The sequence below is a fragment of the Stomoxys calcitrans genome, chromosome 1, assembly GCF_963082655.1.
Source record: "Stomoxys calcitrans chromosome 1, idStoCalc2.1, whole genome shotgun sequence".
Taxonomy (NCBI): domain Eukaryota; kingdom Metazoa; phylum Arthropoda; class Insecta; order Diptera; family Muscidae; genus Stomoxys; species Stomoxys calcitrans.
Window position 1 is genome coordinate 143,766,166 of NC_081552.1, and position 27,013 is coordinate 143,793,178.

At 38.7% G+C, this 27,013-nt stretch overlaps 1 protein-coding gene across 2 annotated transcripts in view; it reads right to left on the reverse strand.

Annotated features, from left to right (window-relative positions):
* LOC106087780 (ankyrin-3) overlaps positions 1 to 27,013 on the reverse strand; it is a 202,317-nt gene that overhangs the window by 95,645 nt on the left and 79,659 nt on the right. Inside the window, exons 5-7 of one of the 2 annotated variants that reach the window (XM_059364700.1) lie at positions 19,070 to 19,273; positions 17,216 to 18,140; positions 16,675 to 16,782 (exon numbers count right to left, since the gene is read on the reverse strand). In XM_059364700.1, coding sequence (XP_059220683.1) covers positions 16,675 to 16,782; positions 17,216 to 18,140; positions 19,070 to 19,273 — 1,237 coding nt within the window. The remainder of the gene's footprint in view (positions 1 to 16,674; positions 16,783 to 17,215; positions 18,141 to 19,069; positions 19,274 to 27,013) is intronic. The other variant, XM_013252951.2, reaches the window with a different exon arrangement.

Below are 27,013 nucleotides of genomic sequence, written 5' to 3' on the forward strand. Positions count from 1 at the left end.
GTTGGAAGTTATAACAAAACACCTCGTGCAATATTTCAGCCAAATCGGATGAGAATTGCGCCCTCCAGCGTCTCAAGAAGTCATGATCCAAGATAGGTTAATATGGCAACTATATCAGGTTATGAACCGATTTAAACCATTCTTAGCATAGTAGTTGGAAGTGATACCAAAACACCGCGTGCAAAATCTCAGTCAAATCGGACGAGAATTGTGCCCTCTAGAGGCTCAAGAAGTCAAGACTTAAGATTGGTTTATATGGCACCTATACCAGATTATGTACCGATTTGTGCCATACACAGTTTTTGAAAGACATAACAGAACACCTCATGCAAAATTACAACCAAATCGGATAAGAATTACGCCCTCTAAAAGCTGAAGAAGTCAAGACCCCAGATCGGTTTATATGGCAGCTATATCAGGTTATGAACCTATTTGAACCATGCTTAGCACAGTTGTTGGAGGTGATACCAAAACAGCGCGTGCAAAATTTAAATTAAATTTCAGTCAAATCGGACGAGAATTGTGCCCTCTAGAGGCTCAAGAAGTCAAGACCTCAGATCGGTTTATATGACAGCTATGTCAAAACATGGACCAATATGGCCCATTTACAATCCCAACCAACCTACACTAATATGAAGTATTCTTGCAAAATTTCACGCGGCTAGCTTTAATCCTTCGAAAGTTAGCGTGCTTTCGACTGACAGACGGACGGACATGCCTAGATCGACTTAGAATGTCATGACGATCAAGAATATATATACTTTATGGGGTCTTAGACGCATATTTCGAGATGTTACAAACAGAATGACGAAATTAGTGTACCCCCGTCCTATGGTGGAGGGTATAATAAGCGATCCGACACTTAATGTATCCTTTAAGATACATTGGCCCTATAGAGGGCGCAATTTTCATCCGATTGGGCGAACATTTTGTACAATGATTTCTCTCATGACTTCCAACTGTGACTGTGCATTGATATTTCTTCTATATAAATCGATCTACTAAGTTTTACTACTCGTTTTCGTTTGAAATAAAGTTGGTGGGACATTAACGATAGTATCGATATGTTTTATTAAAACTGTCTAATGTTGCGATTATCGATAGTTTGCCAGCTCAAGCTCGGACTGCTAGTGCGGGGGTCGTGGGTTCGATTCGCACCAGAGGCTTTGGTCTTTGCTACTGCATAGTAAGTCTGTAAAGGACTGCCACCGTAGCGCAGAGGTTAGTATGTCCGCCTATGACGCTGAACGCATGGGTTCGAATCCTGGCGAGACCATCAATAAAATTTTCAGCGGCGGTTTTCCCCTCCTAATGCTGGCAACATTTTTGAGGTACTATGCCATGTAAAACTTCTCTCCAAAGAGGTGTCGCACTGCGGCACGCTGTTCGTACTCGCCTATAAAAAGGAGGCCCCTTACCATTGAGCTTTAACTTGAATCGGACTGCACTCATTGACATGTGAGAAGTTTGCCCCTGTTCCTTAGTGGAATCTTCATGGGCAAAATTTGCAATTTGCAATATACGGCACTTAAATATAGCCCGTATGGATGCGTCACGAAACCCATTGTAAAGGATTGGGCCAAAATACCGACAGATTACATTTTGCATAACTCCGAACAAGAGTTAAGGCAAAATGTGGTCATATCGAGCAAAAATAAATTGTTCAAAAATTTAGGATATTTCCACACATTTTTGTACATTAAATCAAAAAAAATATATATTTTTACACAAAAAATGTTGTCGTTTGAGTTGGAAACACTTGGCGTCAGCTACCCGGTAAATCTAAATAGATTTACCGGGTAGCTGACGATTTATGTTAGATGATTTATGTTCGCAATATACGGCGGGAGGCCACCATAGCGAAGAGGTTAGCATGTCCGCCTATGACGCTAAACGCCAGGGTTCGAATCTTGGCGAGACTATCAGAGAAAAAAACTTCTCTTAAACAGTGAGTTGTAGATATCACCGTCGAATATATTATATTCGATAGATATTTAGAACTATATCCCGATTTAACTTTTTTAGTTTTTCTACCCATTACCGTATTACATGGGGTCATATAAGGTGGATTTATAAAGCTGATCTCACGCGAACAACTGAAAACAGCCGGCCAGTTTGACGGTATTAGGATGTCATTTCTGTGTTTACATTCACATCAAACTACTTCATTTTTTGCACGTTCTCTTTGTTTGTGTTTGGCTTTATCTCATTTTACTTGCACATGTACACACACGTGGGCAAGTTTCTTTGGTTGGGGTGAGAACAATGTAAATTTGCCATCTTGATGACGAGATGGCAGATTGCAGCATGAGCTTTGTATTTGTTGTACAAATGAGACCACCTTTAATTGTTTCGCGATGGGGGTCATACTAATCTGGTCATTACGTTTGTAACACCTCGAAATATATTCTAGATCGGCTTGACATTCTGAGTCTATGTAGCGGTCGAACGTGTTAACCTAGCCGCTTGAAATTTTGCGCAGATACTTCTTATAAATGTAGGTCGTTGGTGATTGCCATTCAGTTTCGACTTCTTGAGCGCATAGATGTTTCAATTTCCATTCGAATTGACTGAACTTTGATACGTGATGTGTATTTATGCCCTTCAACACTCACGCCAAAACTAGATTGGTTCATAAATATATATAGCCCCCATATAAATTGATTCCCCGATATGACTTTTTGAGACCACGGATCAATACCCGATTTGATTGCTACAAAATAATTCAAATATAAACAGAGTTAATAAGGGTAAATTTTTGCCAGAATTCATGGTGGTGGGTATCCAAGTTTCAGCCCGTCCAAACTTAGCACACTTTTAGTTCTTTATTATACTCTCCAAGAGGATGGGGGTATACAGTAGTTTTGATTTGATACCTGCCAATCGTTGAGTTGGGAATTTGTTAATTGTGCCAAAAAACTAAAGACAAGTGAATTTCTTTCTAATTTTTATACAAATTACCCTGTTAATGGCCAATCGTAAAATGTGACTGAAAATTATACTTAAAAACCAAATTTGTGGCAGGTAGGTGAAACAGATAACTCCCACTTGTTGACCTTCAAGATAAGTGCGAAAATCCACAAAATGAGTGCAAAACTTGACTTGGCAGCTAAGTCAAAACTACTGTACTAACTTGTATACTCTCCACTATAAGATGGGGTTATAGTAATTTCGTCATTCCGTCTGTGACTCATCGTCATATTAATCTGTGTACATTCTTGAACGTCTTTACATTCTAATTCAGCGATGTTCAGCCCCTTGCGGTAGCGTTGAAGGGAAGTCACACGTATTCTTATTCTCTTTGTTTCAGTCGTTGTTGAGACAGCAACGAATGAACATGCGCAGGGGTATACGCATCATTTTTCTATTTTTTATTTTAAAAACAATTATTTTTTCGATTAAACGTTTGTAAGGCATGCAAAAGTATTTAAGTTTACTTATTTTATTTTTGCAAAACACTATTCAATACAAAAAATGATTTTTACGTATTGAAAGAAATAAAAATACTTAAAATGAGTATTTCACACATACATTTTCATTTTGGACATCTGGGGAAAGCATTAACTTTCAAAGCAGTAAAGCTAGGCTCTTGAAATTTTGCACAAATACTTCTTAATCGTGTAGGTAGGTTGGGATTGTAAATTAGCCAAATCGGCCCATGTTGTGATATAGCTGCCTGTTGAAGCGAATTCAACAAGTTTGCAATATAAACCTGTAGTTTAAACTTACAACAGAATGCCCGCCCACGAAGAGCATTGGGGATTTTTGGGGACATAAGATTCGAAATTTTGGGACAAGGGACGGAAAAATAGTGGCAACACTGCCCGTGCATCATCGTGGAGCTAAGCGAACACCCGATCTCAAGAGCAGACAACCGATTCTGCTACCAAAGCCCTGTGGATCAACTTACACTGCTTTATAAACCGATCTTACGAATGACTTCTTTAGCCTCTTGAGACTGCAATTCTACGATTTGACTAAAATTATGTTTTCACTTCCAACAACTATGCCAAGTATGGTCCAAATCGGTCTATAACCTGATATAGTTCCCACATAAGCCGATCTACCGATTTGACTTCTTGAGCCTCAAGAGGGTGCAATTATTGTCCGAATTGGCTGACGTTTTAAACGTAGTATTTTTATATGTCTTCCTAACAACCTTGACAAATATGGTATATTTGACGAAATTGCTATGGTATCTATGGTATTTAAGATTCGGCCCGACCGAACTATACGCGCTTTTACTTACATTTTCATGTTCGTTCGATTTAGCTAAAATCTTTAATTATGAGTTGCAGAAAATCCGTAGATATCGAGCTTAGTATTGTCTAAACTTCCCTAAAGCTTATTGAGTTTATAAGGGGTTTTTTTTGTCCAGTTTTGACAAAGTTTGATGCGGTAATTTTTATAGCACCTCTTGTTTCACATGCGATATTCAGTCCTTAATTGGATTAAGGTGAGACATTTATTAGTTAAAATAGAAAAAATGTATCCGTAACAAAAGAAAATCTACTGAAAATGAGAAGACAGTGTTTTTTGGATACAACGGAAAATATATCCATTTTGTTATTGGATTTTCGTTCAGCTTTTTGTTTCTATTTACTTCGAATAGAAAAGTAAAACACCAAAAACTCTTTAAAGAGTCAAGCCTATGTGGTGTGCAAAATGTATTGGGCAGGCTGCGATGATCGCGATTTCGGCTTTGCCATGGGCCTCATCGGACTGTAATGCCACTAAAAGATTACACGCTTCCACCTACTCACTAATAAGTAAGCAGTGCAATTGTAGAATCATGCCTTTCGAATGAAACGTTGGAACTTATTGGTCAATGTTTTCTTATAACGTAGTAAGAAAAAAATTTAAATCATCATCTCCTCAAAAAAATATCCAACATCAGAAACACACAAATTTTCTTCTGTTTTCAAATGACAAACAGTTAAAAATAGCCTCAAAACTTCATAAATACTTCAAGAACTCGTATATTTATATTTTCTTATTATTTTATGAGTAATAGCGTAATAAAGAGAACGGCAACCCTATGACAGGGTAGATGTTTTTTTTTTTTTGTTAATGTTTATTGGGCATCTATTGTTTAGCATCTAAATTGGCAGTTGGAATACGGGAGATTCCTTTCATAATTGGGAGCATTTCGTTGTTGAAAGTTTTGATTGCGGTTGGCTGTGCCTGTGTTGCTGCTCTGTGTACAATATATATTGCCGAGTTCATTTTTGCAGCAATTCTCGTGCCTTCGTTAAAAAAAAATTAATTTAAAATGCCTGGAATTTAAAAAGATCAATGTGGAGTGTGTCACCAAAATGTAACAAAACCACTGGAGGTATACTATGCAAAATATACAATCTTTGGTTCCATGTTGCTTGAGTTGGTGTTAGTGAGGACGAAATGTTAGGTTAGGTTAGGTTTAAGTGGCAGTCTGCCATCAGACTCACATAAACGTTTTCGTCCATAGTGATACCACAGGAACAGAAAAAGGAAGATGCCTAATAGTTCCTACCGTTGAACCATCCAGATCGCTCTAAAAAGCCCAATAACTTGCAAATGTTCACATCCGCTAAATCAGGCATGTTCCCAACGAAATGAGAACCTAATGTGGAACTCCTTCTAACTGCCAGTGCGGGACACATACACAGAAGGGGTTCTATAGTCTCTTCTTCTTCGATGTCCCTACAGCTTCTACAAAAGTCATTGCTGGCAACCTTCAGTCTGTCAGCATGTTTTCCGATTAGACAGTGACCTGTCATAACGGACACAATGACTGAGACGTCTGTTCTAGCCAATGACAGCAAAGCAGTAGACCTCTTCAAGTCTAGATCAGGTGACATAGTATTGGAATGCTCGCTTGTGACCATCTATCATTCGTTGCCCTTCGGGTCTGTTCCTGAAAACTAAGCTTACATGTCGCTAGAGGCATACACACAGATTCCAGCATCCCTGGAATGTGTGGGTTAGTTCCTAGACTAGCAAGCTCGTCTGCTTTAGGCAACTTGTATCTGCTGCTGAAAAGAACTACTTTTGTCTTGCACGAATTTATACCCAGACCACTTTCGGTAGCCCACTTTGCTGTTGCACGTAGAGCTTCCTGAAGCATATGTCTTAGAGTGCTGGGAAAGTTTTCCCTAACCGCAATTGCCACGTCATCACGCCTTTTTCTTCCAGAGACAATAATATTTTGTTAATGGCTATATTCCAAAGTAGAGGAGATAGAGACAAACTTCCTTACCGTAGAATTGATGCCTAGAAACTCCAATTCCTCCATGATTGACGTCGGTTTTACATTATTGAAAGTACCTTCAATGTCAAGAAATGCTGCTATTGTATATTCCTTGTAGCCGACTACGTCATGAAGGGCTTTTTCAGTCGATTTGCCCTTACTATATGCATGCTGCTGCCGCGACAGGCAATCTCCAGGGATCTTTGTCCTAAGATATATTTCTATCAACCTCTCAAGAGTCTGCAGCATAAAGGATGACAGACTAATAGGACGAAAATCTTTCGCCTTCTTGTCCTCCGAACGGCGTGCCGCAGTGCGACACCTCTTTGGAGAGAAGTTTTACATGGCATAGTACCTCACAAATGTTGCCAGCATTAGGAGGGGAAAACCACTGCTGAAAATTTTTTCTGATGATCTGACCAAGATTTGAACCCAGGCGTTCAGCGTCATAGGTGGACATGCTAACCTCTGCGCTACGGTGGCCTCCACCGTAATAAGTCTCGAGGACAGAATCTTCCTTAGCCAAGAGGCCTCAGATGTATTCTCCACGTAGCTGCAGAATTCTACCCAGGATTTGTTCTGAGCCTTTCTAAGCTCGCCCTTATATTTTGTTAGCTCATCCTTATAGATGTCCCAATCGTGTGGTGCTCTTGTGACTTTCGCCCTGTTGAAGAGTTTTCTGCAGTCCTTCCTTAGACCAACCAGCTCCGGGGTCCACCATGGCGGTCGCTGTTTGTCCCTTGGCTTGGCACTAGGGCATGCTAACATTCAGGGCCTTCGTGATCCGCTTGACCATTATGTCTATATCCTCCGTAGTTTCCACTTCCTTTTCTAGTCTAGAAGGGATAGTGGTGCAGAATTTTTGCCGAAATTTATCCCAATCCTCCTTTCTTCTGTTTATCCGAGGGATCACTACTTCAGTATTTTCTCCAAGGCTGAAACTAATATTACAATGATCAGAGAAGCTGTGGTCATCCAACACTTCCCAGTCACATATTCTTTCACTTATATCTTCCGATACAAAGGTAATATCTAGTACCTCCTGCATGTTCCTGGTAATAAAGGTCGGTTTATCCCTTGTATTACAAATCTTTCGTTGACATCCAAACTTCCCCATATCTGGTGATGTGCATTAGCATCACTTTCTACAATGAGGCTTTTCTTCCCTACAGAAGCAGCTTCAACCAGCGACATAAGGTTTGACGGCGGCATCTCTGAATCGTGTGCCATATATAGGGAAGCCAGCCAGTAATGAGACTTGTTTATTTCAAGGCTGGCTAGTACTAAATCTTCAGTGCTTTGCAAGAATATAGGCTCTGTGTCTCCCATTCTCCGTACCCTTGAGAAGTTTATATCCCGGAATTCTTAGTCCAAGTACCATTCCTCCACACACCCATGGTTCCTGGATAAGAACCACGTCAAATCCCCCAGCCATCAGGAGGACCTTTAGTGCCGCCGAAGCGGCCTTACAATGGTGGAGATTTATCTGTAGAAACCGGACCATAGTCAGGATTCAAAACTTCTACCACTGTTGTGTTAGCCTCGTCTTCTGACCCCACCAGGAGTTCATCCTCACAAGATTCCTTAGGACTTGTCATGATGAGCTTCCGTACGCATCCAGGGGTAGGTGAGAAAGCTGTGGAACCACTCTTCCTCAGGACACTGGGCACTTGCGATGTGGATGATTTCTCCTTAGATGCTTCACTAACTGCTGCTGTCGAAGTACTTTCTGAGTTCCGTGCTTCCCCGCTGGCACGCACTTTGAGCCCAGTCCAACTTTGTGACCCACCCACACAGGGCTTGTCAGATCCCGTTTCGATGCCATCCGCTCCTGTCTCGATTGTGGCAGGGGGATTTTTCATTCTCCTGCAATGAGGACGGAATGTTGCTCTAAAGGAAAATAAATCCTTGTCGTTTGTCCGTCCTAGCTGTTTGGAGAATCCATCTAACAATGATTACAAATGTCTGCGTTCTGATGTGTCTCTGATTGACTCCAAATTAGATGACTATGCAGAAGGGCGATGAGGAACGTGCATATATGAAGCAGACTTCTTCCGACCTGTTGTCTGATTTTAAACATGAAATTTCATCTTGTACTAAATCTGACATCGTTGAATGCAACAAGTTTATCCATAACGTGGAGACCAGTACAAACAACAAAATCGCATCACATGAAATACAAAATAATATTCTTCACAACAAGCTTAACCGACCAGACATTGTCGTTAAAGGTATTCCAAAGACATACAAAATCTTTTGGAGATTGTGACAAAACTAGCTGCTGTTTATAATATTACAGTCACCCGCCATGATATTTATGATGCCTCTTATGTATATTAACAACGGAGAGACGATACCTGTTGCATTCAATTCGGTACTATTGCGAGACTTGAAGCTTGTTTTAATTTACCGAAAACCAAACCATTACTTGTTTCCAACGTTTTTCGGACTTGGCCGCAAATGGTCTTCACAACAGAGTGTTTTTCAATTAACGTTCTTCCCCTGCAGCCAGTAAACTTAATGTTTTATGCATGAAACTACGCAAAGAAACCATTTTCAGCAGGTTTTGAGTTAAAAATGCAAATAAGCCAATTGCCAATTATGGAATACTTTCTTCCATGCCCTTATTTTCTACCAGTGTAATTATTACCATTATGCCTTTTTGATCTCACTTTTTTGGTTAAACCTGCAGATAGAACTACAATTCGAATTCCCAACGTAAATTGCTTTTGGTTCCCCACTGTAGTACACATAATTTCATTTGGATTTTAAGATAGCCCACTGGAATTGTCGTAGTTTGTCACCCAAAATTTACGAGTTAAGGTTACTTACTAAAGATAATATCTTTCATGTGTTTGCTGTCACTGGATCTTGGCTGACAGATTCTATATCTGACAATGCGAGCGGTGGGGGTGCATGCCTTTATGCTTCTAAAAATGTATAGTTCAAACAGATTTTTGGAATTTCGGATGCTGAATCTTGCGAATCTCCTTGTATTGAAATCCCTTTTAATAACACTTCTTTTTTACTTGGTGTTGTTTATGTAAGTCATAGCAATTTAGATACTTTTGAACACAGCCATCGTGACATTTTTTTGAAATATGCTAACGTTATTGTCGTGGGCGACTTCAATTGTTATTTATTTGATGTGTCTAAGTCTGAATCGATAAGGTCGCTATGCCTACGCTACAGGTTGTCCGTTTCTCATAGCTCCCTACCGACTCACTGTGATGTTGGAAGGAATCTCTTCTTAACTTCTTTTAATTAGTTGTCCTAGTTTGATAAACTATTCTGATCAAGTTCATTGTCCCTCTATGTCTGACCATGCTTTAATATTTGCTTCATTTATTTTGCCAGCTGAGCTCTCTGAGCAGTTTGTTACTGGGATGGGTTATCCGTCTATTTACACAATCTTGATACTTTTTGTTTTTTCAATACCCTCCACCATAGGATGGGGGTAAACTAATTTCGTCATTCTCTTAGTAACTCCTCGAAATATTCCTCTGAGACCCTAAAAAGTATATATATTCTTGATCGTCATGTCATTTTAAGTCGATCTAGCCATGTCCGTCCTTCTGTCTGTCTGTCGAAAGCATGCTAACTTTCGAAGGAGTAAAGCTACCCGCTTGAAATTTTGCCAAATACTTCTTATTTGTGTAGGTCGGTTGGGATTGTAAATGGGCCAAATCGGTCCATAACCTGATATAGCTGCCATATAAACCGATCTTGGATCGTGACTTCTTGAGTCACTAGAGGGCGCAATTCTTATCCGATTTGGAAATTTTGAAATTTTGCGTGAAGTGTTTTGTTGCGATTTCCAACAACTGTTCTAAGTACGGTTCAAATCGGTTCATAACCTGATATAGCTGCCATATAAACCGATCTTGAATTTTGACTTCTTGAGCCACTAGAGAGCGCTATTCTTATCCGATTTGGCTAAAATTTTGCAAGAAGTGTTTTGTTATGACTTTCATAACCTGATTTAGCTGCCATATAAACCTGGGATCTGGGATCTTAACTTCTTTAGCATCTAGAGGTCACAATTATTATCCGATTTGGCTGAAATTTTGTACAACGACTTCTCTCATGAACTTCAACAGACGTTGGTCTGAATCGGTTTATAGACGGTACAGCTGCCATATAAACCGATCTCCCTTTTTTATTTCTTGAGCCTCTTAAGGGCGCAATTTTTATTCGAATTGGCAGAAATTTTAGACAACGACTTCTACTATGGTATCCAACATTCAGTTCAATTATAGTTCGAATCGGACGATAACTTGATATAGCTCCAATATCATAGCAATTCTTTCCTTTTATCATATGTTTGCCTAAAAAGGGATACCGGGAAAAGAACTCGACAAATGCGATCCATGGTGGGAGGTATATAAGATTCGGCCCGGCCGAACTTAGCTCGCTTTTACTTCTGTTTTTTTTTTTGTTTTCATTTTGAAGACTTACTTTCATTCGTACCGGTTGTAAGGAAGAGAATTCGCCATGACACTAATTCTTGGATGAACTCTAGTGACATTGCTTATAAAGGGTGATTTTTTTGAGGTTAGGATTTTCATGCATTAGTATTTGACAGATCACGTGGGATTTCAGACATGGTGTCAAAGAGAAAGATGCTCAGTATGCTTTGACATTTCATCATGAATAGACTTACTAACGAGCAACGCTTGCAAATCATTGAATTTTATTACCAAAATCAGTGTTCGGTTCGAAATGTGTTCAAATTTTGACAAATTTTGTTCAGCGATGAGGCTCATTTCTGGTTGAATGGCTACGTAAATAAGCAAAATTGCCGCATTTGGAGTGAAGAGCAACCAGAAGCCGTTCAAGAACTGCCCATGTATCCCGAAAAATGCACTGTTTGGTGTGGTTTGTACGCTGGTGGAATCATTGGACCGTATTTTTTCAAAGATGCTGTTGGACGCAACGTTACGGTGAATGAACACATTTCGAACCGAAGACTGATTTTGGTAATAAAATTCAATGATTTGCAAGCGTTGCTCGTTAGTAAGTCTATTCATGATGAAATGTCAAAGCATACTGAGCATCTTTCTCTTTGACACCATGTCTGAAATCCCACGTGATCTGTCAAATACTAATGCATGAAAATCCTAACCTCAAAAAAATCACCCTTTACTAGATCTTTAAGAGATATGGCGTTCCCTGCCTTTCAAGTGGAACGATCGGTTTATAACTGGCGAAATTATTGTAGATTGCGTAGGGTCACACGTAATTATATAAGAGGAAACATTCTTCCCGGTTTTTTAGTGACTTAGTGGAGGGTGCTTAAGGCTAAGGGGAGCGTCGGATGTGTTTAGGATGACGTTGATCTTGATGTAAAGGAGCTCAATCGATTTTTCCTTGGTGATGAAGATCGTGACTATGACTATGATTTTGAGAACTTTGAGGAAGGGGCCGAGTAAGAATCGTTCTCATTTGGTTTTGTGATTGAGTTTGAATTATATGAGGCATTGTGTATGATAAAATCTAAATATGTTGGTATAGATAACATACCTAAACTTTTTTAACCATATTTTGATCAAATCTGATTTTCCATCTGCGTGGAAAGTTGCACGGGTAGTGCTGATTTCAAAAGCCAGGTTTGCTCGTAATCCGGATGATTATCGCCCTATTTCTATTCTTCCTTCTATGTCGAAGGTTTTGGAGCTTATTTTAAAGAAGCAAATCCTTGAATCACGCTCTTTACAGCTTTGTGATGCCCAATATGCCTTCCGTAAGGGCTTCAATGCGACATCGTTGCTTTTAAGGCTGACTGATGCGTTGAGAGTATAAATTAATGAGAATAGTTTCAATTGACCCTTCGAAGGCTTTTGACCCATGTATCTTTATATCGAAACTAAAGGGTCAATTCAACTTTTCGAAAACAGCATGGAAATTTATTTTTTCTTATCTGAGAGAAAGAACACAATTTATAACGGCCAATGGCTGGAGTTACCCAAAGATCAGTTCTTGATTCCCTTTTATTTATTCTATACGTCAATGGCATTGAACAAGGAATTGATACCGTCGTCATCAAGCCCTTTTTTACGCTGACGACATTTTTCTTCTATTTGGTGGATGGTGGATATCGTGGTTCATCTGATATATTGGAGGCAAACACTAACGATTCTCTTAGACAGTTATATAGTTGGACTTCTGTTAATCACCTTTCTGTATCTATATGTATCTAAGTCCAAAGCTATCTTGTTTGGATCTTCGGATTATAACATGATTAATTTGAACACTGTCATGAACGGTGTTCGGATTGAATATGTTAATCACTTTTTAACCTCACATTGATTGGGTTTCTTGCAGAGTGTAGAGTTCCTTGAGAGAGATCTATGCTTCAAATATCTCATATTCAAATAGCTCATAGTATTTTGCGATCCCAAGTAATGTATGGCCTTGAAGATTTTTCCGGCACAAATTTGAATCATATAGCATCGATTAAAGGAGTTGTGAATACGATCGTCCTCTTTTTTTTATAATCTTAAAAGACGTGATCACATTTCGAACTAAGTGACGTGGTTCTTAGGTTATTCATTTGACGAATTCCTGAAATTTCGTCTATTGCTTATGTTTCACTTAATCATCAAATTTGGGCTGCCGCTTATCCTGTATGAGTGCTTTATTTTTCTGCAAATAGTAATTCTTCTTATTAGGAATTCTATTTATATGAGGTCGTTTGTCGTTAGAGTTTTACTTTGCTGGAACTATTTGCCACTATCCCTAAGAATTTGCTCTCAATGTAATAATGCCTTCCGCCTGAAATTGATGGACATTTTGACTGTCTTATACCTCATCCTAACTAGCAATTGACATTATCTGGATATTTAAATGAATTTTATTAGACTTGCTTTTTATGCGTCATCTATCACCTACTATCATAGAAGGAAGGAAAGAAAGGAAGGAAATTTTGCTCAGGAATCCTGATATTTGGCGATAAGGCTTTTGTATTTATATGAAATAAATAAATAAAAAATAAAATAGCTACAGCTACTTAAATTGTACCGGTGTCATATTTTACCGATGTGTTCTTTTGGCCGTTTGTGGTGGTGCATTTCACACACAGACAGGATCAAGTCTGAATAATTTAAATATTTGATATATATTTTTGGATTGCTTTTAGGTTGCAAAAGCACGTTGTTTACGGCATAATTTGGTTATGTTATCAGTGTTTACCAAAATTTAAGAAAAATCCTACCAAACCAGACCAAAACCAACCAAATGTTCTACAAGCCAACCGCCGAACAGTTGGCCATTTTGAGATTCCATTTTGAACACATCAAATCAAATTATATACATTTTCAACTCTACAAAGTACTAAATTGTCGTTATTCATAGCGGATCTAAACATACCCGTCCCTCTGTTTGTTGAAATCACTCTACAGCCTTAAGTTAAAAAATGGCCTATATCTTGATATAAAACCCTTTATACTGATCTCCCAATGAGAAATCTTCAGTTCATAAAGTCGTATTTCTGCCCCAATTTCAATTAACAACCATGCCGAGTTTGGATAGAGCGATCTCCCAAATTAAGTGGCTGAGCCCAGAACCCATTTTCGTGTTGAATGGGCCATGAGTATGGACCAGACTTGGCCATATTTGTATGCAGCTGCCACCTGTTTTCCGGCTGAAAGCATTAAAAGCACAAAACCCGCATTTCCTACTCAGATTGACGAAATCTAGAAGAGATACCCTTTAACACTCGTACGTGTAATAGTCAATATCAAAACTTACGCCCTTTTTCCTGAAATTGCATGCAGTGACCTCTTGTAACAGTAACATCCATGACATATTTAACAGGTAGTGTACCGTAAACAGCTTAGTACAATTTTTTCTCGCGAAGTGCACTATCTCTCAAAGAGTTTTGGTTGTGAGTCTGTACTATAGTTAAGAACCATTACACACACAGCCAACGAAAAATGGTGCGAACTAGTAACATACACAAAATCAGAGTTGCACTAATCACTGATTTTGACAGATAGTGCACTCAACATTTTGTTGTTGGGCAACAGCCACTACCTGTAAATGAATATATCTTGGTAACATCCATGGTTTTATATTCTGCAATCCTAACGAATACACAGAAACGGCATGAAGTGAATTAGTTTTAAGTTCTTTCCGGCGATTGTTTCAATAGTTAACTTGGTATTTTCGTATATGTATGTTAAAAAAATTGACCAAAAATTGAGATCAGCCTACCAATCTACCAAGAGGATAAAAACCTACCAATTTTGGTAGGAACCTACCAAAAACGACAACACTGTATGTCATTGCTTTTAACAGGATGCACGACTTAATATGGTTGTGAGAAGCGATCAAGCGATATACAAATTCGTGAATTTTTGACAGTACTTGGCACTGAGGATGTCAACTTGTTCTCTTTCTACATTGAACCTTTGTTTAAGGTTTCTCTTATTTGAGCGTGTGTCGAATGAAAGCAATCTCCTATGGTAAGATATAAAAATGACGTAGGGGGTTGTTTTTACTATTTTTTCTAACACTGACAAATTTTGACGTTTGTCAAAGGTAAACAAGATGTACGCGGCACATTATAATACAATAAAAAGTCGGAAAATAGTAATTATTTGCGTAATGAATATTATTCAAAAATATTTCCCATTACTGCTAGCAGTTATATTGCAAATGCGAATGTTGCAATATGGAGATATTTTAGGTCTTGCTTTGGAAAAGAGGAAAACACGGCGAGTAAGGCAAGTAATGTTGTTTTAAAGACAACTGTATTATTTACTCCCCAATTTTAGGAAGTCTTGTAGAAGGTTCCATCCTTCTTCACGAACCATTACTTCACGAAAAATGAATGCAAATTTGCCTCTATTTTTTTCTATTGTTTACATGTAAATGATGAACGAAACTCATGGCAGGTAAACAAAATCGCTGAACGGCGGCGCCATCATTTCAATAAGTTATTATTGTTAAATTGTTAACCTTTTAAAATCCCGTTGCCAATGATAATAAACAATAATTTTACAATAAGTCGTTTAAATTTAGCGACGTCTGCCCACAATGTAGGCGGCTAAGTTATGCCGCACGCAAGTTGGTTACCAAAAAAAAAAAAACGCAAATGAATTTACAATTACAGACATAGGACTTTGTTCAGTGAAACGTCAAAATTTGCTGTGCTGTCAAAAATCTTACTAGCCCCTGGGCTACTCAAACGTCATATTGTTACTATCCCTACAACTTTGTCGTTTAAATTTAGTGACGTCTGCCCACAATGTAGGCAAATGAATCTACAATTACAGACAAGGGACTTTGTTCAGTGAAATGTCAAAATTTGCTGTGCTGTAAAAATTTTACTAGCTCCTGGGCTACTCAAACGTCATATTGTTACTATCCCTACAACTTTGCTACCATTCGACACACAGCCTTTGTGTCATTTTCAATCGTCACACTTTTGCATCCCTAATGGGCATGGGTTCTTTCCACATTTAGATGTAGGCTAGCTATATTTATGCAAACGTCAGCGTGCGCTCGATAAACAGAGGTTCGGACAGCATGAGTAGATCGCCTTAAAATGTTATGACGGTCAAGAATGTATTTTAGGGGTCTCAGGCTAATATTTTGAGGTGTTACAAACAAAAGGACGAAGTTAGTTTGTCTTCGTTCTATTGTGTAGGATATAAAAATGATAGTATAGTATATACATACGTTACACACATCTCGACAAGAGCGTGCTCTATTCCTTTTTGACTGACGCAGTGAATTCATATGGATAAGTGACAGCACATTAATAGAACCAACTTGGCTCCATAATCTTTATGCATACAAACTAACGTAATACACTTGGTAGTGCCATTAACAAATTTGACTGTCGAATTCGTCTTACACGATGCCAAATATGCAGAAGATTTTTGTCTTCGACAACCATGATACTCTTGTCACTAATCACCCCCAGTACAGAAAAAAAGAGTCCATAACGTTAATGTCAGTATCCAAAGCTATCTGAGTATGGCTTCAAACTGTCACTAACCGAAGCAAAGTAATAGCCATTTAGTTTCTTACTTGATGCAAGTGATCGTTTGGATAGTTTGTCGAAAGCAATCCAAGTTGGAGGTTATAAAAGATTTGGTCCGCACGAATTTTACGAACATTTACTTGTTAACGAACTTGCGGTTTCAAGAGATTGTCTAACATAATATTTTTAGATAACATTCACACATTTTTGAAATAGGGATGTTGCTTCCAAATAGGGATGTTGCTTTGCTCTCAAAGCATAACATACGCGCTTGTAAATAGGTAATATTTGCTTTATTATGAAGCATGTAAACATGTGTATGTATGTAGTATGCTGATATGTACAAAACTTGTGTATATAGACATTTAATAGAACTATACATGTAGACGATTATTAATGAATATAGGAATAAGTATAAAATGAAGCCCCTACAAATGAAAGGATTACCACTTACAGGACAAGAACAGTGATTCACCGCGATAATATGGCAGATATATGTGGCTATCATTCTTGTGGCGGTCACTTTTAATGTCCAAACACGGATCCCAATCGTTTGTGTCACCTACATATAGATGTCACATACAAGAAATGACATATTCGATTACAATTAAAGGCGGCAGACAGATCTCAACAAAGGGCTCGTGTTGCACAAAAAGAGTATGTTCGTTTTGAGTATCACAATTTTGATTTTGAATTTTATCTGGCTTTGATGTGTGTAGGACAAAGTAGGACATTGTTTGGAGGGTGTTGCAACAGAAATGGACACATGTATGTATATTGTTGTAGTATGTTGGTGGTAGTCGCTCGGGAAATGAATGTTGTTTAATAAATGTTTGATAACAAGGAAATGGTATGTGTAGTTGAGCCAAAGTATTATCATATTTGATAAAAAGAAAATAGGTAAACAATTTTAAAACAAAACTGTGCATTTTTACAATATCCTAGATCTATGGAACAAAATTGATGTTCACAAAATGTATTTGCAGTATACGTACCTCCTTCCTCCTCAGAGTCAGACATGAAAGATTCGTGCATAGCTTCAGGTGCCACCACACGATATTTTTCATCTGTATGGAGATGAGACGATCCCTCGGGCTCATTGGTAATCGATTTGAGGGAATCCAATACACTTATGTATCCCAATTTTCGAGCAATATCCAAAGGCGTTTGACCGTTCGAAGTTTGAGCATTGGCATCCGCATTGTGTTCTAGAAGCAGTTTTACTATGTGGCAATGACCCTGTTGAGCACTCTGGTGCAAGGGCGTATAGCCAATCGATGTGGCAGAGTTGACATTGGCGCCATGTTGCAAAAGAAAACGGACCATATTGGCTTGTCCAAAATGTGCCGCGACATGGAGTGGCGTGTAACCAGCTTTGGTAGCCATATCGATATTGGCCCCATTGCGCTGTAATATTTCTGCTACGTTGACATTGTCCTCTTGGGCACATAAATGCATCGGTGTTAGACCATTCTTTGCCGGATGATTTACGCCAGCTTTGTGTTCAATCAGCAAGTTCGAGATTTCTGTATGCCCTTCCTGGCAGCTCAAATGAAGAGGGGTGAAACCGGCCTTGCTTTCAGCATTGGCCTGTGCACCATATTCGAGTAGTGTTGTAGCTATGTCCATTTGATTTTTGCGTGCAGCTATGTGCAATGGTGTGTGCCCATTCTTGGCTGTAGCATGAGGACTGGCACCCTTCTCCAGCAACAGCAAGGCAACGTTCTGGTTGTCGTAGTGACACGCCACATGCAACGGAGTAACGCCGTTCTTGCCCTGAGCATCGACGTCGGCTTCCTTTTGCAATAACAACTGGGCGACTTTAATATGCCCGTATTTTGCAGTTAAATGTAATGGTGTAAAGCCCTTCTTTGTGGCAGCATCTAATGCAGCGCCATTCTCAATCAAAACTGCAGCTACCTAAAATGTAGAACGGGTTGGTCATTGCTGTGTGTGAAGTATTTGTGTCTAAGGAATACATCAAGGCTATTTCCGTGATATCACAGATGTCACTGCTTTGATTAGTCGTTACAATGATGGTTAGTATGGGTGAGAAAATAATTGATAAAAACTAAAGCTTAATAACACTCACACCCACATATACATATGTACATATAATATTCTATGCTCTTTTCATTTGTTTCAATTTCTTCAAATCTAAAGTGCCACCATCACCCCAAAAATCCCAAAGTTTTTTGTACTTTTTGAAAAACAAATCATTTTTTGTGCGGGCCCAATTACAACTCGAAACTTTAGTTAGAAAAGAATATGTCTTTGAAAAGAGATTTGTATTTTTTGTTCGACTATTCGTTAAGAAAAAAAGACTTGGACTACACCAAACTATGTGCAAACTCCGACTTCTGAGCCCGAGCTTTGAAAACACAACAATCGTCTAAAATGAAAAAGAGTTAGCTGATAGAGCGAAATCTTGTAACGCTATAAAATAAAAATACCTAAGGGAAATTAAAATATCTTTTTTTTTATTTTACAATTTGAAAACTTCATCTTTTTTGTAAAAACTAACAACAATTGCAGCAATAACAAATTAAATTAAAAAATCTGTGCAACGATAAAATAACAACAATAAATAAATAAATATATGTCCATGTATGTATGTTAAATAAATAGGTGTTTTGTTTTTAATAGAAGAGAAAACTATTACAAATAATAATTCATTAAGAGAGAAGAGAACAACACTTAATGTAACGACATAAAACTTGAAATTAGAAGTAAATAAAACATTTTCAGATTATTCAAATGAAATACTCTTGATGGCGTATCCAAAATAATTGCATCAAATATACAGTATCTATGTGATCCATTATCTTTTTGGCAATTAATTGCTTTACCTCATCTTGACCCTCCTTGGCAGCGATATGTAAGGCCGTGTACATGTCCTTGGTAGTGGCATCGACTTGGGCGCCATGCTGCAACAGAAGCATGACAATATCAACATTACCCAATCGCGATGCAATATGTAGGGGAGTTTGCTGCTCGCGTGCACGTGCATCGACTTGAGCTCCATTACGCAGCAAAATGCGAATAATATCAGTCTGTAAGGGAAGAAAAAAGAAACATAAAACGATAAAATAGTTCTTATGAGCATGTCTTCTTCTTCTTCTATTATATAAAAATGAACTTGTTGCGCTTTGTTTGTTTGTTAGTTAGGCTGAACCGATTTTCATGAAATTTTCACAGATGCTAGAGTTTGAGCCCCCGGTGAAAATAGGGTACTACCCTCCCTCTTACCACAATTTTCAAAAACGCCAGATCTTGGGGATGCGTGCACCGTTTTAGGCGAAATTTTGTATGCCACCTCATGGCATCCCAAAAACACGAAATTGGTATAAAATTTTGGGGTCAATCTACCTGCGGGAACGCCCCATCTCAAAACGCACCCGAGCGGACATGTTTGCCGGCTGGGACAATATGGGTATCAAATGAGAGGTATTTAAGAGTAGAGTACGCACTTGGCACAAAAATGTCGCCTTAAGTGTCGGGGGCGTTCTTCACCCCCAAAAACACCACCCAACAGGACATTTTATCGCTTCAGGTAGAGTACAAATTTGACAAAAAAATGTATGCCTTGGTGTCTGAGGAGCCTCCCCACCCCCAAAACCCCCAGCAGGACATATTTACCGACTGGGACTATTTGGATACATTAAATAAAAGGTATTTAAAAGTAAAGTAAAGAGCAGATATAAAAATTTATTCCTTGGTGTCTGAGGTACCCCCACCCCCCAAAAACATCTCAAAAGGACATACTTACTGATTGGGACATTATGGGTATCAAATAAAAGGGGTTTGAAAGTTGAGTACACGTCTGTTATAAGAATTTGGTCCAAGAGGTCTACGAGGCCTCTCCAACCCCATAAACCCCCAAAACGGGCATGAATGTCCAACGTCACAAATGGATATAAAATGAAAGGTCTTTGAGAGTTAACTACGAACTTGATTTACACATTTGGGACAGAGTCTGGGACCGGCCCACCCACTAAATACCCCTCAATACGGCGTGTAGTTCGATCGGAAAAATGTGGAAATTAAACGAAAAGTCTATGACAGTACACTTCGAATCTAATGTAGATATAACGATTCAAATATCTGAGTCACGTCCTGCCGTCCAGCCGGACATGTAGATCTCGACATTAAAGGACTCAAAAAATTGTCTTTTGGGACTTGGCGTCGGACGGACCAATAATAAAAACAACACAAAACTGTCATGTGGGACGACCGAGAATATATTGTATTCAAATGAAAAGAAATCGGCTACCCAAAAAAAGGAATTAAAAATAATAAATGAAGGCCGATCCGGATAGAATAGGACAGCAATAAAAGGCCCTTGGTAGGAGAGTTCACTTTTTACCCTCAAATTGGGAAAGACACAGGAGGACCTGCGGATCTATAAAAAAGTGGTATCTGAAATATGATTTTGAAAGTAGATAACCAATACAAAAAAAGAAAATAATAAGTGTAGATCGGAACGGGACCCGTAGCCCTGAATATCTGGGACGCCACCTTCAAAATGCTTAAACAAAATCGTGCTCTACCACTACCTTATTATTTCAGGGTCCTACTATTTTAATAAGGGGCTCAAATAACAGGTATTTGATGGTAGAAAACGAATTTGATATCCTATTTTGAGGCCAAGTGTTTAGGCGTCGTCTCACCCCATAACTCCCCCTAAACCAATTGCAATTGCGGCTCAAATAAAAGGAATTTAACAGAAGAGCACGATGCTGATATTTTTTCAGGGCTAAGTGTGTGGGTAGCCGCCCCACCCTACTTACCCCTCAAACAGGACATATTTGTGAATTAAGACAAAAAGTTGTTCAAATCTGATATCTGTTTTGTGGCAAAGTGTTTTAGGGACGACTCATTTATAAACTCCCCCTGAACCACACATATACCGACTATAGCAATATGTAGTTCAAATGTGGTTTTTGAGAGTAGAGTATGAATCTGATATCCACTTTTGGGGCAAAGGATTTGCGTACTCCAATCCATCACCACAACCAAGAGAATGAAAGAGATCCAAACTTTAATGGGGTTCCTTACCCTATTTTCAAAAGCGACAGATCTCGGAGATGGATGGGGCGATTTACTCGAAATTCAGTACTTTTATAATAACTCAAAAACCAAAGCCCGCCAAAGGGAAATTTAAACTAATAATGACAATATTAGGCACAAATAAAAGTTGAAAGACTAGAGCACGAATTTGATACAAAGGGTATCACCTCACCCCCAAAAACACCCTCATACCGGAGATATTTGCCGACCATAGCAATATAAGGCTCAAATGAAGGAAATTTGGGAATAGAGCATCAATATGAAATACACTCTTTGGGGCGAAATATCTGAAAGGCCGCACTAGCACCCCCAAACAGGACTTTTTTCCTGAACGTGCCAGTATAGGGCTCAGATAAAATAAAAGAGTGAAAGAAGGCACTGCGTAGAGGGCCCTGTCCAGCTAGTGTACATATAAAGCAAGAAGACAAATTTCATATTTATTTGATATTTATTTATTTGGTATTCACATACAACAAGATAACAAAGATCTTTCCATTAAAGTATGCGAGATATTAACGAAACGAAATATTAATGTATTAAACATTAAAAGGATTGACTGGGAAAAAATAAATAAAATACATTGAGTTAGTGAGACAAACCTAACCTAACCTAGTTTGGATCGATGGGAATTGCCAAATAATAACACATGTTGCGGATAGTGGAATGCTCCAGCGGTATCGAGTGGAGAGTCTCAATAAGAGGCCGTGCGGCACCGGCTCTTGCTTAAATGCTGAATGCCTATGATGCTCGATACGACAAGGCAAGATATTGGCGCCTTTAAATAAGCAATGGCCATCATGTTCCAGCGGCGATCGATCTTATGGACCGGAACGAGCTTACTTGCCTATAAGAGTTTGACGAGGATCGCCTCCTCCACATGCAAATGTGGCAACAACGACGACGAACAACAAATAAAACAAATCGAAGTGTACGTTAACACTTGCATACTTTGTAATATATCTTGCTGCCATATCAACGTAACAATAAAAAGTAAAAACGAGCAAAGTTCGTCCGGGACGAATCTTGGGGAAAATTTTACACATACCAAATTTCTACCAAAGCAGGCAAAAATTGAAATTATAAAACAATTCAGACCATACTTGGAACGATTATCAGAAGTCGTAATGAAACACTACGTCCAATGGGATAAAAATTGCGGCTCAAGCTGTCAAATCGAGAGATCGGCTTATGTGAGAGCTATAGCGGTAATAGACCGATTCGGACCATATTTAGCACGCATTGCATTAGAAGTCATAACAAAACTTCCGCGAAATCGGAGTACAATTGCAGCTTCCGAGGGCTCAAGGGTCAAATCAGGAGAACGGTTTATATTGGAGCTTTATCCAAATTTGAACCGATGTGGCCCAATTTCAATCCCCAACGGCCTACATCAATAATAAATATCTGTGCAGTATTTCAACCGTCTAGTTTTACGCGTTCTACCGCTATCGTGATTTCCACAGACGGACGGGCATGGCTTGATCGACTTAGAATGTAAAGACGATCAAGAATAATTATTAGGGTGATGACTTTTTCGCATTTTTCTTTAAAAATTACTTCCTCCTGCACGAATGAATTAATGACTAGAATAACGTTTATTTAATTTGAATATTAAGAAAAGATCACACACAAACCAATTTGAAACTATATTTTTGTGAAAAAAATTTAAATTGTGTCTTATAACTTTCACGAAAAGCTGTTCATTATATGAACAAAATGAGATGCAAATACAATTTTTGCCGATGAACATTCCACTAAGGAACAGGGGCAAACTTCTCACATATCAATGAGTGCAGTCCGATTCAAGTTTAAGCTCAATGATAAGGGGCCTCCTTTTTATAGCCGAGTCCGAACGGCGTGCCGCAGTGCTACACCTCTTTGGAGAGGACTTTTACATAGCATAGTACCTCACAAATGTTGCCAGCATTAGGAGGGGAAAACCATCGCTTAATTTTTTTTTATGGTCTCGCCAGGATTCGAACCCCGTTCGTTCAGCGTCATAGGCGGATATGCTAACCTCTGCGCTACGAGGGCCCGTATTGATCGTAAAAATCGGTTTACATAATTCGTTTTTATTAACAACTAAGTGAAGGTATCTCATTTGGAATGGAATGTACAGTGGTGGCCATATAATAAGCGTAAGTAAAAAGGGGGTTGGTTTGTGTAACTTAATTTGGTTCTTCGGGTTCTTCTTATAAGGTTCTTAGGGCTCAGTTAACTCTAATAACTAGTTGGGTAACCCTTTCATGAAAGTATTACTCCTTAACTTGAGGGAAGGCAACTAACTTTTTAGCGAATCCAGAGATGTTTTGTTAAAATTCTCGTACATTTTGATATAACTCATCCGAATTTCAAGCCTGCGAGAGTTTTTTAATGGATTTGAATACGGTGATCTGCGAGGATCAGATACCATGAAAGAGCACCCCATTATGTTGCCTCCACCAGGATTTATGGCCCTTAAAGTATTTTGAGGGCCAAGTTTTTTGATTTGAGGACGTCGTATGTATTTTTTTTACCGTGCCACGAAATCAAGAAACTTGACCCTCAGTATATTTAAAAGGCCATAAATCCTGATGGAGGCAACATAATGGCTATGGGTTGCTTTTTCATGGTATGCTGTGGTTGCTTAAAGTAAGAATACTCAAATGGATCAATGGATCAACATGAAACAAGCTCAAAGCTGTCGTCCCACTGGGCAGCAATAGTGTGCCTTCAGCATTCCACTGAGGGCATTGAAATCTCAACCCCATGTCAGTCAAGAATCCACAAGGTTATCTAAAAGAAAGCTGTTCGGGTGAATGATTAAGTAAACACGGAGAAGTGGAGCATGCACTTTGACGGCAAACTCCTTGAGAGCATAATCGCAAAAGGACATCAGAATGTATTAGATGAGTTCAACCTGTCGACATCAATTGTGATGATTGTTGCCGATACAACAAGCGTGAATACCAGCAAAAAGACAGGCGTTTTAGTTCGACTGCAGCAATTGTTCGAAGAGAAATGTCAACCCACAGCCAAGTTGGTCAGTTCCCAGCACCATGTGCTGGATCGCGTTCTTCACTTTGTCATGGACGATGAACTCTATGTATCGAATAGATCACCAAACATCAAGTACTTCTTTGGGCAGGAATTGATAAGCAATTATGATGAATTGAAAGCAGCCTTCAGAAATGTTAAAACTCAAATTAAGGAAACAGGCGGCTGGAGAGACCACATGAATTTTCACTTCCATATTTCTCGTGTCTTCCGTCACTTCACTGTGAGTACTGAATTCGTACTTTGGCAAAGTTAAACCAGATCCCAAACATGTGCATGCACGTTTGAACTTTCGTGCCATTCCAGCTCTTCTTGCGTTTATTCTGATGCCTGAAACCCGGAACAGGTTGCGTAAAATCTGTTCATTCATTTCTTACTCATGGGCTGATCATTGGTTCAGTAGTTAATTGTTTCTCGCTGAAGATTTTGAAGAACTATCTGTAGCTCTGAACGACTACCCAAAAGCTATCAAATGCTTGAAGACACACTGGAAAAAAGATGAATCTCCAATCATCAATGCCCGGAGCAACCAGTGATGTAGGCGTGCGATTATAGTTATGCAAGACTTATATAACTCTTGTTTGATGATGTTAAATATATGTGGCTCTAAAGCTTGTGTTCCATTATATAACTGCCATTATATAACACTCACTTGAAAAAATTGGCTAAAATACCGAAATAAAAATTTTAAAATCGTTTTGTGCGTGAAGTTTTTTTTTTATCGAATCACCTTAATGTCAGATTTTATCCAATCTTAAATTAAATCTCATCAAAATATGATAAAGTGATATGAGGTTGTAAAACAGTCATCAGCCTAAGATAAGTGCTTTATGTGAATGACGGAACGGAATCACTAGATTAGTATACCCCCATCCTATGGTTGTTGTTGGACCAGTGTGTTATACAAAGAAGCAGCAGCCCTTGCCGATGAAGGATTCCATTATGTATTCTTGTGATGGCATTATAAGCTGTTTGCAATCTGTGCTTGCTTTTTGAGTCACATTTTCCCAATAATTCAGAACCCTACATCAGTGTTGGCAGTAAGCAAGATTTCGCCAGAAGAATTCGAATATGTTGCGGGGTTAGTAGTTTGGGTTTGCTATAGTGTCCTAAGCATTCCAAATATTTTTCCTGTCGTTGCGATGACGTGATCCTTCCATGTTAAAGTGCTATTTTTTATTATACCTAAATTTTTAGCTTTGTAAACTTACTCAACTTGCTGGTCTCCGAAGAGAACTGGAAACTCTCAAGATATGATTTGCCTTCTCTCAGTAATAGGCCTGAATTTAGATTTATTTGGATTTATCAGAAGATTGTTTGCAGTGGCCCATGTGTGTATTATGCAGAAATCTCTGTTTAGCTTTAATATACCATCTGATAGTGATGCTTTGTGGCAATGAATGTATATTTGAACATCATCTACATATATATGGATGTTTGAATACTCCAGTTGATGTGGCAAGTCGTTGATGTACACGGAGAACAAGAGCGGGCCCAAGATAGAACCTTGAAGCATACCTCTATTTATTGCTAAGGGCGCTGACCTGGATGTACCAATTAAAACCGATTGAGTTCTATCTCGTAGGTAGATCGATATTAGTGCGATAGCTGTGTTGAAAAAATTGACAGTTTTTTAGTTTTAGGCAGAGAATATCGTGGTCACCACAATCAAAGGCTTTTAAATGGTCTAGCAGTACCAAACAGACTACAAGTCCATCGTCAATGCCAGATCTTAGGTCATCCATCACATCTATCAAAGCTGTAACACAGATATGATTTGCTCTAAAGCCTGGCTGCTTGTCCGAGAGTATGCAATGCTCATCTATATATCCGTGCATTTGTTTGTGAACTATGCGCTCAAAAACCTTCGAAAGAAATGGCAAGATAGAAATTGGGCGATAATCGTTTCCAGTTTTAGACTTAGGGATAGGCACTATCTTCGCTTGTAGTTCATATGTTGTTAAAAAAGGTGTGTCAAACATGGCAACATATCTGGCAGTATAATTTTTAAAAATGTGGGATGAATTGAGTCCAAGCCAACCACATTTGACTTTACTATAAAAAACATTAAACGACATCTTGTTGTATCACGCAGGAAAATTCGAATTCTGAGGATTGAGGAAAAGGAAGTACTGCTGCTGAGGGTAAGACCAAACGCTCCGACGTGTTGCTGGATGCAATACTTACGTAAGCATTGACGCATAATTGATTAAGGGCATCTGGATTCTCATCAGTGCAAGAACGCTTGGATTTGTCTATTCCGATTTTTCGTATTGTATTTCCTTTTAGTATTGACAGCATTTTGAAACTGCGCTTGATAATAATTTGCTTTGGACCTTTGTATCATTCTATTAACTTCTGTTCGTCTCAACCTAAACTCATCATGAAGCTGTTCCGTTTTGAATTTCTTCCACGTTTTATAAGCCATATCTCTTTTTCCAACCATCTCTTTTATGCTACGATTAAACCATTCTTTATGGTTTTGACGATTTGTTGGGGAACTGAAGAGTTTAGAAGGTACAGAATATTTTCATTCATAAAGGTGAATTGTTCATCAACTGTAATTAAATGAAACATTTGACTCCAGTCTATGTTGAGAAACTCTGAAAGGAGTACAGAATAATCCAGTTTTTGTTTTTTTTTTTTAATGTAGCAGTAACCAGGTTCTGCTGGGGACGGCTCAATCC